The 16,851-nt window shown below is 32.9% G+C and overlaps 1 protein-coding gene across 1 annotated transcript; it reads left to right on the top strand.

Moving 5' to 3' along the window:
* The first annotated feature begins 475 nt into the window (after positions 1-475).
* On the top strand, positions 476-16,622 carry LOC127852790 (uncharacterized). The gene is made up of 14 exons (XM_052386771.1): positions 476-502; positions 825-878; positions 1,009-1,113; positions 1,739-1,885; positions 11,111-11,257; positions 12,631-12,855; positions 13,153-13,248; positions 13,454-13,528; positions 13,661-13,810; positions 14,149-14,217; positions 14,336-14,500; positions 15,195-15,420; positions 16,007-16,078; positions 16,537-16,622. The coding sequence occupies exons 3-12, from the start codon at positions 1,047-1,049 to the stop codon at positions 15,305-15,307; spliced, it is 1,254 nt and encodes a 417-aa protein (XP_052242731.1). The 5' UTR covers positions 476-502; positions 825-878; positions 1,009-1,046; the 3' UTR covers positions 15,308-15,420; positions 16,007-16,078; positions 16,537-16,622.
* The last annotated feature ends 229 nt before the right edge of the window (positions 16,623-16,851 follow it).

Genomic DNA, 16,851 nt, shown 5'->3' on the forward strand with positions numbered 1-16,851 from the left:
TAATAATGTAATGATCCAAGATGTTGCATGTGTGGTTATATGATAGAAGGCGAAAACTTTAATTTTAATGGTAAAATATTTAAAATAAAAACAGAAATGTCATGCGATGGTAAAAATGTTATTTATGTCTTAGTTTGTAGTGGTTGCAATAATATTACATTGGACAAACAAGAGATATGCTACGTAATCGACGAACTGTTCATGAACAACAAATGCGCGATCCCTCAACAAGACAAATTCCATTTAGCAAAATTTAGATAAATGTTCTAAAATGGAACCAAAATTTAAAATATTTCCATTTTATAAGTTATATTCGTACTCTGTTTCAGCTAGGTTAGCAAAAAAAACATTTTTTAATTAATTTATTTAAGCCCCTGTTAAATTCATTGTTATAATTTTACGTCTGACGTCATAATATAAGTAACGTCATTTGACGTTGTTACTTTGACAATTTGACGTTATTGTGTACATTTTATATGCCCTGATGAGCTGTGCGAAACCGGTCGGCATATTTTTATACCGATACGTCGTTTGTAATGATATCTTAGTCCGGATTCACTTTACATTTTTACATATATATATTTGTTTAATTTAAAGATAAATTAAATGGGAACATATACTAGCGTATATAGCAGATGGTCTCTTTTTAGTATAATCACATGCGATAGAGGGTTATTTGATTATAATTATGGCGCCACGTTGAATCTTTGTCCGCTGCTTGTTGCAAATGATTATTGAAAAGCATCAATTGCTCGCAATATATTGATATAACTATTGGCTTATTCTTAAACTTCAAATAACCCATAAAATAATTTTTGTTTCAGGTATTGAAACGGTGATTGGTTTAATCCTTGATATACGCGATAAAATCGACGCAGGTATTTGCATTTTTGCGTTACGTGGTAAAAAAACTCTTCCCCTTATACATGTACTTTCATAAAGGATTTATGTATGGTTTATTAAATGCATGTTTACATGAAGTCATTTTTATTTCATGTATTTGTTCAGGCATATTCTCAGTACCAGGCACGTCGAAAGAAGAAGGCATGAGAACTATTGCTCAGACTGACTCGAAAAGTGATCTGGATTCGAGGAAAATCATTGTTTATAATAGTAAGGAAAATCGTTTGAACCTTAGGCTAATTGTGACGTTATGTTTTCGGCTGACTAAAGAGGCTTTTATGTAAATTACGTTGATTGTTTGTGATATCTATGCATCGGGAAAATTAATGCAATTTTTTATATTTGTGATTGAAAAAAATCACCAACGGATCAAAATAAAACAATGACTATAACATAATTTCTAGTACTAAAAAGTACATATTTTATGAATGTGTGTTTTAAATTAAGTTAAGAAAGTCTTTGCTTTAGGAAATTGAATTTATAAGTACTCGCGCTATGGCCTAAGATGCGCTTATTACTTTAGTTCAGCGGCTTTACATTTTTAATTGTAGTTGTTTTAATATGTGTATGTTGTGTTTGTGTCATGCCAGCAAATGAACGTTACAACATATATTCGTTTTTTCTGAAAACTCGACCGCATATTAAAGTCCTAGTATAGTCAATCTCTTCACCATCATCGAAGAATCTAACATACATTTTCAGTAACTTTTTGTTTTACAACAGTTTTAATTAGTTTTCCACAAAAATATATCTAAATGTCTAATTAAGTTATAAACTACTAGCCATAGCACTTTTTCGGTAAGCATCTCATCAAAATAGTTTTATATATGAACAGACCGCCCTATGGAAACTGACACTCCTGGCGAAGCATACACCACAACAGAGGCGCGTTTAATTCAGTCTCCAAGTGGATTGAATACACAGGAACCGCTTATTGGCCAAAAGAGATCTTTGAGAAGACCATATCAGTGTCTGGAAAGCGGTCTGTTTATTTATAATTGAACACACCCAGTCATGTATAAATCACTATTGAAAGTGAATGGCATTTAAAACGATCGTTGATTTGCTTGCGAACTAACTTTACGTTGATCGCTACTCAGCGAAACTACAAAATACGTAAATTCATCAACGCAAAATGAAATGGAGTTTTCCGAAACCCTAATTGGACCGAGTGAGCGTATTAAAAAGATAATCATCGATTGCAAAGTAAACATATATACATACGGATGAATGGCTGAACAACAATAAAACTTATCGTTGGGTCCTCTGCAGTGTGCATGTTTTGCGTAGCAAACTTTCACACCTATTATGCTATATTTGTCTTACTCTTTTGTCTTCCTTAGTTGAAGGCATTAATGGAATTCAGGCCCAAGACATTTCAAGGAGCTTATGCATATTATTTAACATAGGGCGAAAAAGGTGCCGCGCATTGTCTTTTCTTTCATATTCGGCGGTTGATATTTGGTTATGATGTTATTCTTTTATTGAAATCTTAGTCGAGGCAACGGCCGCGTCTTTTCTCAGAATTGCGTTGAAGCTGAGTAATGTGCGTTGCTTTTAATGGCTTAGTGAAAGCTCTTCATTAACTATTTTGGCAAGGCGTTATACAAACAAAATTACATTTTCAATAATATTTTATGATGAACACGCAGATAATTTAGTTGGATGTTGTTTTTCACACCTCCTGATCGTAACGTGTTTGTTTGTCAATAGTATGTATTTATATTTTATGACTATCGTTATCCGACTGATGAAATGAGATATCTCTGTATTAAAGGGTCATATACAGAAATGAATTATAAGGCCTTTAGTTGAAGAGCAAAGATAAATTCTATCTAGGAGTCGAGACACTTTTTCCCACTTTATTGCATCTTTTTTTGTAATATTAGCGTTTTCATAATACTGAAAGCCATTTCACATTCGTACTGAAAGCCTATTTTTTCTCTTACTTTTAAACAGAGTGCCCAATGGACACAGTCGCACCTAACTTGAAAGCCATCAGAACAGAGCTGAGTCTAACAGAGTCGCCAAATTCCGTCAACTCGGCGGAAACAGTACCCGAACACATCAGCTTGTTAGAAAGGCCGTTGCAGTACTTGGAAGAAGGTTTGCAAACATCATTAAATACAGCCTCACATTTGTTTTATTTACAACAGATAAAAACTTGGTGCTTTTTCTTTAGCACATGCTGATAGGATAAGCCACGCATGTTACCTTTGGCAAATTAACTAGTTTATATGTATGATATTTTTTATCTTTTCTCCTCCACTTGCAGTTGCGAATGACGCCATTCTCGTAAGAGAGTCTGATCGACGCTGATATATATATATATATATCTATATCTATATATTCACACATATGGCCAGTTACGGGGTCTCTGATTTAGAAATAGGTTATGGGGTTCCCACTTTAAATACATGTATCTCCATACCCTTTTTTATCCGATATAAACACGAATTAAGGTATGTAGGGGTACCTACTATTATTATTGTATATAAATACGTCATTTATTTAACGTCTTATACAAGGAAATATATAGCGAACTTATTTGCGAGGTATATACAATTTCAATTTCAGACCTGATTGTGGTTTTCGATTTAAGACCTTATTGTGAGATTTGATTGCATTACCTCCCCTACACCCCCCTCATAGTAATTAAAGGAGCCTAGATTGCGGGGTTGTATATAGACCCCGTTTTTTATATTGACCTCGTAAGTACAGTCTGAAAACTACAGAGACCGCGTAACTGGCACTATGTATTGGTATATATATATATATATATATATATATATATATATATATATATATATATATATATATATATATATATATATATATATATATATATATCTATATATATATATATATATATATATATATATATATATATATATATATATATATATATATATATTTGTGATTGCAAATCGACGGTTATTGCAAATTTCATAAACATAGCCAAGGCATTGGGAACCAAAATGCCTTATACTGTAGATTCATATAAGACTTATCATAATCAAATAATGTTCACAAAATATATTTGCATATTTTAAACACAATATGTGAAATAAATAATGTTCAAAATTTTCTATTGGGCAATTCATCTGCTAAATGGGGATTCGACCACTCATTCAGAACAGATTGTATGACTTAGACAGACACAGAAAAACTTGAAACTGTATCAACAGTTATTATGTTGATGTAAAAAAGACGTTAAATATAAAATGGTTGTATAAAGCAAAAAAAGTAAATTAAAGCAGGCGAAAGCAAAATACAAAATAACTGCAGGTTATTGCACTGCTATGTTCTGCCACGGGACCATAGTGGCATACCTTTTGCAGTATTTACCCGGCAGTTTGCCGGCTTGTCTGTAGCGACACATCCTGCATGGGAAAGAACAATGGCCAATCCTCTGGCTCTTTGTAGTTTTCGTCTGAAAATAAATGTATACTTATAACGACGTAAAAAGTCATTATCAAAATGTCTGTGTATTTGATTAGCAAGTGTAACAACCGCATGTAGCTATTTTAATCAAAGTGAGAAAAGTACATATTTTAGGCCATGGAAAACATGGTAAAAATGTAAAATGCAAGGGTCAATATTATTATCCTATCAGTATAATGTAGATACATTTTATGCTAATAATAAACATGAAGTCAGCATACATGCCATGATGTATCTGATTAAAATTATTGACATACCAGACATCGTGAAATGAATCGATTTGTAACATAAAAACACTTGCTAAAGAAAGAGACAAATACGAAAAATAAATTATACTAGGAACTTGTGCATTTCATAAATGTATCAACTGAGTAGATTTTTTTTAGATAAACACAGGCGTTTGCAAAGCACTTCATACACTGCTGAAATACAGAACAAACTATTTATTTTTTGAACACATTGAAAGGTCACTCTGGCTTTATAATCGTGTGATGTTGGCTCACTTATATACTAAACGGAGGTGCCGATATGGACTTAAGGTCTCACACGATGTCAGCAAAGGTACTGTTCCACGTTTCACTGGTTTCACTATTTTTAGAACGTTTGTGTTCAAATAATCGCCATGAATATTTGTTGCTATTGATTTTCCTGCAGTTATCTTAATATCGACATAATGCGAATCCAAATAAAACGTGTGAAATCCAGGTTTTTCTTTATAAACATAATTAGGCTCAACGATTGTCATATTGATTGTTTGAAGACATGTTTATCACGTTCAAATATAGGTCATGTGAAGCATACAACTTTTAATCCAGCGAACACGAGCCTATGAGTATCATAATGGCTTGCCCATATTGAACCATATATTCGACCCATTTTGGAGCTATATGGCCAAACAAATCACCAATATGTAGTCCACATTTCAGCACTTTTGGAAAAAACTAAATGAACATTTTGTAAAAAAACATTTGTGTTTCCGCTCGTTTGTAAGAAAACTATAGTTTAAAGCAAATATAATTTTATCTTAAAAAGTTTATGAACACTTAAAAGCGTATAGCGTATGACCCAAATGGAGCCCATCTGGGTCCAACAATATACCTGAATAGGTGCAAGAATTTCAATTAATAATACGAAACTACTGGCAGTGTCAACAATGAAGAAAACTAACGGTATTTTTTTTACAATTATCATGTATGTAACAATAAATGTTTTATTTATTTCGTTGATATTCTCATACTACCAAAATGCCACATTGTGCTTAAAAACAGTAAATAACATGGTTTATTTCTTAGAAGCAATTTTGTGTTACGTGATGCCGTTTTTGGAATTTGTATCAAACAGTGACATTATATTAAAATACTTTGCCAGGACGAAGTAGACATGTAAAGCATTACTTAAAAATAAATGCATATGCCTTTTATTTTATTTTGTAAAATAAGTTCGATGGAATTGGCAAATTGAAGTACATGGACATGGAAGTTCAAGAAGCCTTGAGGCAACGAACTTAAGACGATGACAGGAAGACCGTAGTCAAACTATAGCAAATTGAGTCATAATCCTAGCATGAATACCTTGCGCCTCAAATATTGTCGTCAAATAAAGTTTTAGATCTTGGAATTAGTTGTTTTAAGTAGTTTAACGAATAGCTAACAAATGAATGTACACTGAGCCGATATGGGACTCAGATAGGACCCACATTCCGCCCATTTGTGGCCCACATGCAGTCTCTTTGGGACCCATATAGGAACCATATGGGTCCAATACGGTTCCCGTTTGCAAAACCGATTAATGACTCATATATATATTTCGTGTGTGTTGGTTTAAAATGGCTAAATTACATTTGATAAGTATAATTGGAATCGAAATCTAATTTCTCTCCTGAATTAATTTAGAGTCATGTTTAAATATATAATGTGGCGTATTTTACGATGGCAAAAGTTGTATGAAAGCTGCATGAACGTTAAACAACAGCCACAGACAATTCAACTTGAATATAAAATTAGACGCTTTCAGAACAGTGTGTAAAGCAAAACACCTTCATCATATTTAGTCTGCAGGCACTAACTGCCCTGCGTTTAAATATTTCCGACATAGAATTCGATAAAATGGCTTTTTTAGGAAACGGACACAAGTCATGAAACAAACATATTCAATTTCATCGTTGTTATTTACGCTTCTTTAACGAAAATCAACAAAGAGTGCACTCTGCGGTTTCTTTTGCTTCAACATAATCAATCAAAATTGCGGTTCGAATTTCTCGATTTTTCGCGATATTTTTGAAATCTTCTATTAACAATATCCATGGAAATGCAAAACATGAAACCCTCATACGATGCTGCGTAACTTACAAGATATTAGATAGCAACGAAGAAAACCGGGGGTCGGCCATTCAGATTTTTCAATGAATTCCGAAGTATGGACGCCCCTTTAAATATGCAGCAAAAAGGCATTCTGAGCTAGAAATGCTAATGTTCGAATTTGATATGCAAGGTGGCATTTATTATATGTTACCTTTTAATTGGATATGCCGCCCTTGTACATTCGATTCGTGCTGAAACCATTTAGTGCTATGCACTATATAATATTCAATAAGTTTGTTAAACAGTATACATTATTATAAAATATTTAGTAAATTCGTACATAGCTAGTAATATATAATGGGTATCGCTCTAGTTCCCCATATACTGCTGAATTAAGAAACTCATTTTGACATCAAGTATTCGTTTGAAAATTTTTCTTTGAACTCATTCAATGTCCTCATAATTGGAACCCCGCTACCAAACCTCGCACGCATAACACAGTATTGAAGTAACATAAACGAATCAAACAAATCCAACATTATTTTTAACAGGAGCATGCATGCCTTTGGTGATTTAAAAAAGCGACTGCATAGCCTTTAAGCCTTTATCTGATAAATTCAAGTAGGCTAAAGGTTTCCCGATAGGCATTAAAATGAGCATATAACAAGTATGTTTTTTTAGTTATTTTTTAGTTTACATTTACACAAACGGTACGCCATAGCAATCGCTGTTGCTTTCGCAGACCAATAGGTCTTCGATGCACAATACAACAAACTAGTAGCATGCCCAAACTTAGCCAGATTATTTCGCTTTGGGGTTTAAAGACAAATAACAGGCTGGTCGACAATTTAAATAATTGAAGACGCTTACTATTGACAAAATTTACGTGATATAAGGTTTACCAAATAATGTTGCTGTTAGGCTTGCATTTGTACATGTTTATTTTCATTCATATAACCTCACATCATGCCGTGTGCCCACGTAAAAGAGAGCGTATTGTTGCGCGTTAAAGCCTTCTAATGGTGTGTTTTTTTTACAGATCTTCAACGCCAGTCAACAACAATTTACAGTTGAAGATGAACTAAACACCAAGCTTAAGATAATAGAGACTTTAGATAGACGTATTCATTCTTTAAAATGTTGGCAAACGCTATCTGGAAACAGCCAAGAAGATCAGGAGCTCCGAAAATTGCTGTTTATAAGAAATCTGCACTGGCAAAAACTTCAGGAGAGGAGTCTTGACAACTTTCAACTCGCAAGCAATATTCATAGTAATATCCAGAGATATGAGAAACACAAGCAAGGTCTAAAAAACGATACAGACGAAATAAACAAGATCTCTATTAACAAATCCAGTCAGTATTGTGCTAGCGGAATGGTGGGCGACTTGATTGTACAGTCCCCTCATGAAAAATAAAAGCAAACTTTACTAGAGGGAATTTACGACAATGGGATCGAATCATTAGAAAATACACACAAAAATGAAAACGGTAATATGTGTACTATGGCCACCTATTATTATACTACAACTGCTGCTGTTACTACTTCTAATTCTTATACTTATTTTTCTGAACATTTATATTGTATTTGGCTTATCTATAAATGATAATAATAATGTAATGATCCAAGATGTTGCATGTGTGGTTATATGATAGAAGGCGAAAACTTTAATTTTAATGGTAAAATATTTAAAATAAAAACAGAAATGTCATGCGATGGTAAAAATGTTATTTATGTCTTAGTTTGTAGTGGTTGCAATAAATATTACATTGGACAAACAAGAGATATGCTACGTAATCGACGAACTGTTCATGAACAACAAATGCGCGATCCCTCAACAAGACAAATTCCATTTAGCAAAATCTAGATAAATGTTCTAAAATGGAACCAAAATTTAAAATATTTCCATTTTATAAGTTATATTCGTACTCTGTTTCAGCTAGGTTAGCAAAAAAAAACATTTTTTAATTAATTTATTTAAGCCCCTGTTAAATTCATTGTTATAATTTTACGTCTGACGTCATAATATAAGTAACGTCATTTGACGTTGTTACTTTGACAATTTGACGTTATTGTGTACATTTTATATGCCCTGATGAGCTGTGCGAAACCGGTCGGCATATTTTTATACCGATACGTCGTTTGTAATGATATCTTAGTCCGGATTCACTTTACATTTTTACATATATATATTTGTTTAATTTAAAGATAAATTAAATGGGAACATATACTAGCGTATATAGCAGATGGTCTCTTTTTAGTATAATCACATGCGATAGAGGGTTATTTGATTATAATTATGGCGCCACGTTGAATCTTTGTCCGCTGCTTGTTGCAAATGATTATTGAAAAGCATCAACTGCTCGCAATATATTGATATAACTATTGGCTTATTCTTAAACTACAAATAACCCTTAAAATAATTTTTGTTTCAGGCATTGAAACGGTGATTGGTTTAATCCTTGATATACGCGATAAAATCGACGCAGGTATTTGCATTTTTGCGTTACGTGGTAAAAAAACTCTTCCCCTTATACATGTACTTTCATAAAGGATTTATGTATGGTTCATTAAATGCATGTTTACATGAAGTCATTTTTATTTCATGTATTTGTTCAGGCATATTCTCAGTACCAGGCACGTCGAAAGAAGAAGGCATGAGAACTATTGCTCAGACTGACTCGAAAAGTGATCTGGATTCGAGGAAAATCATTGTTTATAATAGTAAGGAACATCGTTTGAACCTTAGGCTAATTGTGACGTTATGTTTTCGGCTGACTAAAGAGGCTTTTATGTAAATTACGTTGATTGTTTGTGATATCTATGCATCGGGAAAATTAATGCAATTTTTTTATATTTGTGATTGAAAAATTTCACCAACGGATCAAAATAAAACAATGACTATAACATAATTTCTAGTACTAAAAAAGTACATATTTTATGAATGTGTGTTTTAAATTAAGTTAAGAAAGTCTTTGCTTTAGGAAATTGAATTTATAAGTACTCGCGCTATGGCCTAAGATGCGCTTATTGCTTTAGTTCAGCGGCTTTACATTTTTAATTGTAGTTGTTTTAATATGTGTATGTTGTGTTTGTGTCATGCCAGCAAATGAACGTTACAACATATATTCGTTTTTTCTGAAAACATGACCGCATATTAAAGTCCTAGTATAGTCAATCTCTTCACCATCATCGAAGAATCTAACATACATTTTCAGTAACTTTTTGTTTTATTACAGTTTTAATTAGTTTTCCACAAAAATATATCTAAATGTCCAATTAAGTTATAAACTACTAGCCATAGCACTTTTTCGGTAAGCATCTCATCAAAATAGTTTTATATATGAACAGACCGCCCTATGGAAACTGACACTCCTGGCGAAGCAGAGGCGCGTTTAATTCAGTCTCCAAGTGGATTGAATACACAGGAACCGCTTATTGGCCAAAAGAGATCTTTGAGAAGACCATATCAGTGTCTGGAAAGCGGTCTGTTTATTTATAATTGAACACACCCAGTCATGTATACATCACTATTGAAAGTGAATGGCATTTAAAACGATCGTTGATTTGCTTGCGAACTAACTTTACGTTGATCGCTACTCAGCGAAACTACAAAATACGTAAATTCATCAACGCAAAATGAAATGGAGTTTTCCGAAACCTTAATTGGACCGAGTGAGCGTATTAAAAAGATAAAAATCGATTGCAAAGTAAACATATATACATACGGATGAATGGCTGAACAACAATAAAACTTATCGTTGGGTCCTCTGCAGTGTGCATGTTTTGCGTAGCAAACTTTCACACCTATTATGCTATATTTGTCTTACTCTTTTGTCTTCCTTAGTTGAAGGCATTAATGGAATTCAGGCCCAAGACATTTCAAGGAGCTTATGCATATTATTTTACATAGGGCGAAAAAGGTGCCGCGCATTGTCTTTTCTTTCATATTCGGCGGTTGATATTTGGTTATGATGTTATTCTTTTATTGAAATCTTAGTCGAGGCAAAGGCCTCGTCTTGTCTCAGAATTGCGTTGAAGCTGAGTAATGTGCGTTGCTTTTAATGGCTTAGTGAAAGCTCTTCATTAACTATTTTGGCAAGGCGTTATACAAACAAAATTACATTTTCAATAATATTTTATGATGAACACGCAGATAATTTAGTTGGATGTTGTTTTTCACACCTCCTGATCGTAACGTGTTTGTTTGTCAATAGTATGTATTTATATTTTATGACTATCGTTATCCGACTGATGAAATGAGATATCTCTGTATTAAAGGGTCATATACAGAAATGAATTATAAGGTCTTTAGTTGAAGAGCAAAGATAAATTCTATCTAGGAGTCGAGACACTTTTTCCCACTTTATTGCATCTTTTTTTGTAATATTAGCGTTTTCATAATACTGAAAGCCATTTCACATTCGTACTGAAAGCCTATTTTTTCTCTTACTTTTAAACAGAGTGCCCAATGGACACAGTCGCACCTAACTTGAAAGCCATCAGAACAGAGCTGAGTCTAACAGAGTCGCCAAATTCCGTCAACTCGGCGGAAACAGTACCCGAACACATCAGCTTGTTAGAAAGGCCGTTGCAGTACTTGGAAGAAGGTTTGTAAACATCATTAAATACAGCCTCACATTTGTTTTATTTACAACAGATAAAAACTTGGTGCTTTTTCTTTAGCACATGCTGATAGGATAAGCCACGCATGTTACCTTTGGCAAATTAACTAGTTTATATGTATGATATTTTTTCTTTTTTCCTCCACTTGCAGTTGCGAATGACGCCATTCTCGTAAGAGAGTCTGATCGACGCTGATATATATATATATATATATATATATATATATATATATATATATATATATATATATATATATATATATATATATATATATATATATATATTTGTGATTGCAAATCGACGGTTATTGCAAATTTCATAAACATAGCCAAGGCATTGGGAACCAAAATGCATTATACTGTAGATTCATATAAGACTTATCATAATCAAATAATGTTCACAAAATATATTTACATATTTTAAACACAATATGTGAAATAAATAATGTTCAAAATTTTCTATTGGGCAATTCATCTGCCAAATGGGGATTCGACCACTCATTCAGAACAGATTGTATGACTTAGACAGAAAAACTTGAAACTGTATCAACAGTTATTATGTTGATGTAAAAAAGACGTTAAATATAAAATGGTTGTATAAAGCAAAAAAAGTAAATTAAAGCAGGCGAAAGCAAAATACAAAATAACTGCAGGTTATTGCACTGCTATGTTTTGCCACGGGACCATAGTGGCATACCTTTTGCAGTATTTACCCGGCAGTTTGCCGGCTTGTCTGTAGCGACACATCCTGCATGGGAAAGAACAATGGCCAATCCTCTGGCTCTTTGTAGTTTTCGTCTGAGAATAAATGTATACTTATAACGACGTAAAAAGTCATTATCAAAATGTCTGTGTATTTGATTAGCAAGTGTAACAACCGCATGTAGCTTTTTTAATCAAAGTGAGAAAGGTACATATTTTAGGCCATGGAAAACATGGTAAAAAATGTAAAATGCAAGGGTCAATATTATTATCCTATCAGTATAATGTAGATACATTTTATGCTAATAATAAACATGAAGTCAGCATACATGCCATGATGTATCTGATTAAAATTATTGACATACCAGACATCGTGAAATGAATCGATTTGTAACATAAAAACACTTGCTAAAGAAAGAGACAAATACGAAAAATAAATTATACTAGGAACTTGTGCATTTCATAAATGTATCAACTGAGTAGATTTTTTTTAGATAAACACAGGCGTTTGCAAAGCACTTCATACACTGCTGAAATACAGAACAAACTATTTATTTTTTTGAACACATTGAAAGGTCACTCTTGCTTTATAATCGTGTGATGTTGGCTCACTTATATACTAAACGTGTGTACTGTATTTAAGATTTTTTTAACAGGAGGAAATACCATATGCCGTATCAACCATGAATGCATGGCATTTTACTTACGCTGTCCAAATTTGCTAAATGTTATAAATCTGTGTGAAGATGTCCTTAATGGAAAGGTTGAAGCCCTTTTCATGCCATTGCAAGACTATTTAAGAACACAACCAGATTGCAACAACGTATCGGTTGTTGTTGATATTTCTGGAAATGACTTCACAAGGTGCATTATGCCATGCCGTAAGTAAAAAACACCCGTACAAGTATAGTATACTCAATAAATTTCTGGACAATACACAATTTTGTATATGACATACGCATTTAATAATTTGAAATGAAAAATATCGCGCTTCGGTCTTAGATGATGTATTGAAAATCAAAGAAACTAAACATGTATTCAGCAATATGTCATTAACGAAAACAGTAATTATTCAATTAATTTTTTTATGCATAACCCATTGTATCTCTATACTGGTATGTTCTTTTCACACCCAATAGTGTATAATATAAATCGTAATTGTATATTTCACGTTTCAGTTATCAAATTAAATCGTAAATTGGATTCGAGAATCCAACAACTTGAGTATCAATACAAACAAAAGAATACATCTAGTACTGCTGCAGGAAACACTGGTATAACCACTCTGTTCATATTTTAATATGTTGTAATGTGTTTAAAATTACTCAAAGGCATTTAGAGCATACAGTTTATGTTATTTTTCCTAAGTATTTTTCTTGGAAAATTAGCGTGTCGATTGCAAATTTTACGAAGTTTCCATTTGCCCAACATAATGACGAGAATCTCGAAAACCACGTATGGTTTCCTATTTCTTTCCAGACATAAAAACAGCAATTTCCATGCTCAAAGACTTGATAGATCATCACCCAAGTGTCGATTGTGAAACCCCGTCAGGTTCGAAAGTTTTTTTTCTGTCAAAATTTGTAGTTCCAGAAAAGTTTGCACGTGTGCGTTTGATTTCCTCAATGTCCATAAAGCACAAAATTATCGAAAGAACATTTGAATTGAATACAATATACATTACAGAGCTAAGACTAACTGTAGATACACTTGGGGTAGAGGACAGTTATACATTGACGCGTCATCTAGTTGATGCTGCAAATGTATTGCAAAGACACAAGAAAAAAGCGAAATATAGAGAAAAGTTACAACCTACGGATCAACACGAGAAAAATGGTTGGTACTACACTCGTGTAAAGACGTACATGTAATACGTTGATTTAAGAACAATAATTGTATATTCTTTATAATTAATAAAATTTGCATCAATTTTTTAAAAGTAATTATCACAATTCGATTACATTCATTTATAATGCATAACCCTTTAAAAAAGTGCAACTACTAGGTTGAAATGTTTATAAACTGATATATAATATAAATTGATTTACGAGGATTGAGTACATACTGAAAACATAGTTTATGTAATTATTATGTAAGTTTTTTTTAATGGGTACGACTATTTAAAATGACTTGTTGCTTTTAAGACGTGTATATGTGTGAACTATTTATTTCAGGTATAGAAACTGCTATATCCATTTTTAAAGAGCTGAAAGGCCAAATGCCTTTTATCGACGAAACTTCAGGTTAGATATTTCTATGTGGTTTTCAGTGTTTAATCTTTCGTACGAAAAATTCACATTCGCCATTTCAATTGCTAATTTAGATGATCTTCGAGCTTAACATATGAAAAATACTTTACATAATTGAGATTGAACGTAGAGGTGATTGGAATAAAGGACGGACATTCACTGACACGTCAGATATTTGATGCTGTGATAGAATTGAAAAGTACAGAGGAAACAAAGACGTCAAACTCACAGGAACTTCGACAATATCTGCAACGTGTGTTCCAGTATTTGAAAAAAGGTTGGTCTAAAAATATAGGGTAGCGGACCCATATTGTTAACTTTATTATGCACAGACGTCCTTTCGTTTCCGCTATTTTACTTCATAATGCTTCGATATTTCAAAATATAGTGTAAGGTTGTTAATGCAAGACAATTTTTAAAGTCGGAATTCCAAGTTGAGCGTCAAATATTTTGTAAAATCCATTCCTTTTAATAACGTTTTAATTGTTGGAAGGATTCAAATTATAGCCCCCATGCATATGTCGGTTACATAACCCACACATTCCAAGCAAAGGTCTACGTTGCAAATCAAGGTCATATAATCACATTATAATGCCGTCATACATTTCAATTTGACCCCTTATTATTATCCATTAGACCAGCCAATGCGCCGCATATTAGAACCTATTCTTATATGCAGGAGGTCAAAGTTAAAGATTTATATTTCGTTCCGTATCATAGCTTTTAAATAACTGGTAAGATTTTTATATTGTTGCGTATCTCTAGTTTTATTCCTGATGATAAAATGCATGTCTTATTTTATATCCGTTTCAACAAATATTTTATCATCTGATACATATTCCATGATTTTTTTTTCTGTATTATACGTCACTCTTAATTTTACAGCTGCTAAATTAATTGCTCAGGCTCGCAAAATGAAAATACATTAAGCTTTTATGCATCATTATTTTCTTTTTTATAATATTGATTAGGCGGAAATGCACTCAATATGCGCGAAACGGACTGTTCCGCGTTTTATATCTGCTGCCCAACATTGGCCAACGCAATGACACTGTGTGAAGATTTTTATAACTGGCAAAGTTGAAGCGCTGTTCCAGCCACTGCAGGGTTATTTGAAAACACTGCCAGAATGCCAAGATGTATCGATAGTTGTTGACATTTCAGAAAGTGACTTTGTCAACTGCATTTTACCTTCCCGTAAGTAAAGTATATCATCTGAACCATTGTCTTTTTTCTTAAGAGTTTGCAAAATATTTAAAATAAAATACAGTCTCTTTAAATCATCAATAATTGTCGACAGTGTAACCTTTTGACCTCAATGTGAATCGGAAAGGTTACCATTTCAGAAAGAATATACGCCTAAGTTAGCCGTACAATCTCCATATATGCAATTACTTGTAAAATATTGATAATAAGAAATTATTTAAAACTAGGAAAATTTAAATGTTTGTACACTCACTACTAGTATTTTTTCTAAATAATACGTATTTTAAAAGTATTAGTCTTATTCTATTGTCCAATCAAGGTATACAAACTATTCAGACACGGCAGTACTTTCATTTAAACAGTCATTCTTGTAATGAACACTCGTTTTACTGTTTTGCAACTAAAATAATCTCAAATTCATACCTTCTGCATAACTAAACTTCAAAAATATATCTCTGGCACTCTAACATTTGATGTTGGGTCAACCGAAGTCAAACGTCTGAAAATTTTCCACTGTGTAGATAAGATGACCAAAATCATGAACTTGGTGAAACTGTAACCGTAATGCGTCTTTCAGTCACAGCAATTAAGCGTCAGTTAGATTCATGGGTGCCTGCTCAAGGGCCAGACTCGAGGGGATCTGTGGCAGGTATATTGATTGATTCTGTTGTTAATATCACTTGATTGAAAACGATGGAACGACGGATGATTTAATCAATTAAATGCGAATCACGCTTTATGTCGCTGTTGCAGTGGCGTTGACTCACTATGTTTCCTTGAATATGAATATCTATTGTTCACTGAATATGACTGCATGTGTCTCACTTAAGATAACTAACTATGTTTCCCGGATGTTGACTATGTTTCACTGAAGATGACTTTCTTCGTTTCACTGAACATGACAACAGGGTATCTATATTTCAATAAAGATGCCTATCGGTGTTTCATTTAATATGAATGTCTGTGGTTCACTGAATATTAACGCATGTGTTTCACTGAATAATAATGTCTATGTTTTACTGTAGGTTAAGATGACTTCATCGAAGATGATCTTCACTTTGGTTATAAATACTGATGAATTTCACTAGTGCTCGTTTATCGTTTTAGATTACTTAGTGCTTCTTGATGACATGGATGGACATTTCAAACACGAACACTCGCCTTGCGAACAGTTTCTGACAGATGTCATGGATACTATTGCAGAGGTGGACAATGGAAGTCGTATATCAGACATATGACTATTAAAGTTTACATTTTATTGAATGAGAAATATTGGTAATTTCATTATTGAGTAATTATTTGTTTGAAAGTGCCTAATCTCTGATACATATTGTTTATTACTCTCTATTTGTGTGAAAAGAACTACATGGTTATTATGGTTTCATACATAATTTTCCATACAATATAACATATAGCGTTTTA

This window comes from Dreissena polymorpha, chromosome 12, assembly GCF_020536995.1.
Source record: "Dreissena polymorpha isolate Duluth1 chromosome 12, UMN_Dpol_1.0, whole genome shotgun sequence".
In the NCBI taxonomy this organism is placed as follows: domain Eukaryota; kingdom Metazoa; phylum Mollusca; class Bivalvia; order Myida; family Dreissenidae; genus Dreissena; species Dreissena polymorpha.

Excerpts from the sequence above, each read along its gene's own strand:
- LOC127852790 (XM_052386771.1), top strand. The coding sequence starts at position 1,047 with ATGAGAACTATTGCTCAGACTGACTCGAAAAGTGATCTGGATTCGAGG. Across the intron at positions 12,856-13,152 it reads AAGGTGCATTATGCCATGCC|TTATCAAATTAAATCGTAAA; the intron begins GTAAGTAAAAAA and ends TTCACGTTTCAG. Across the intron at positions 13,249-13,453 it reads TACTGCTGCAGGAAACACTG|ACATAAAAACAGCAATTTCC; the intron begins GTATAACCACTC and ends ATTTCTTTCCAG.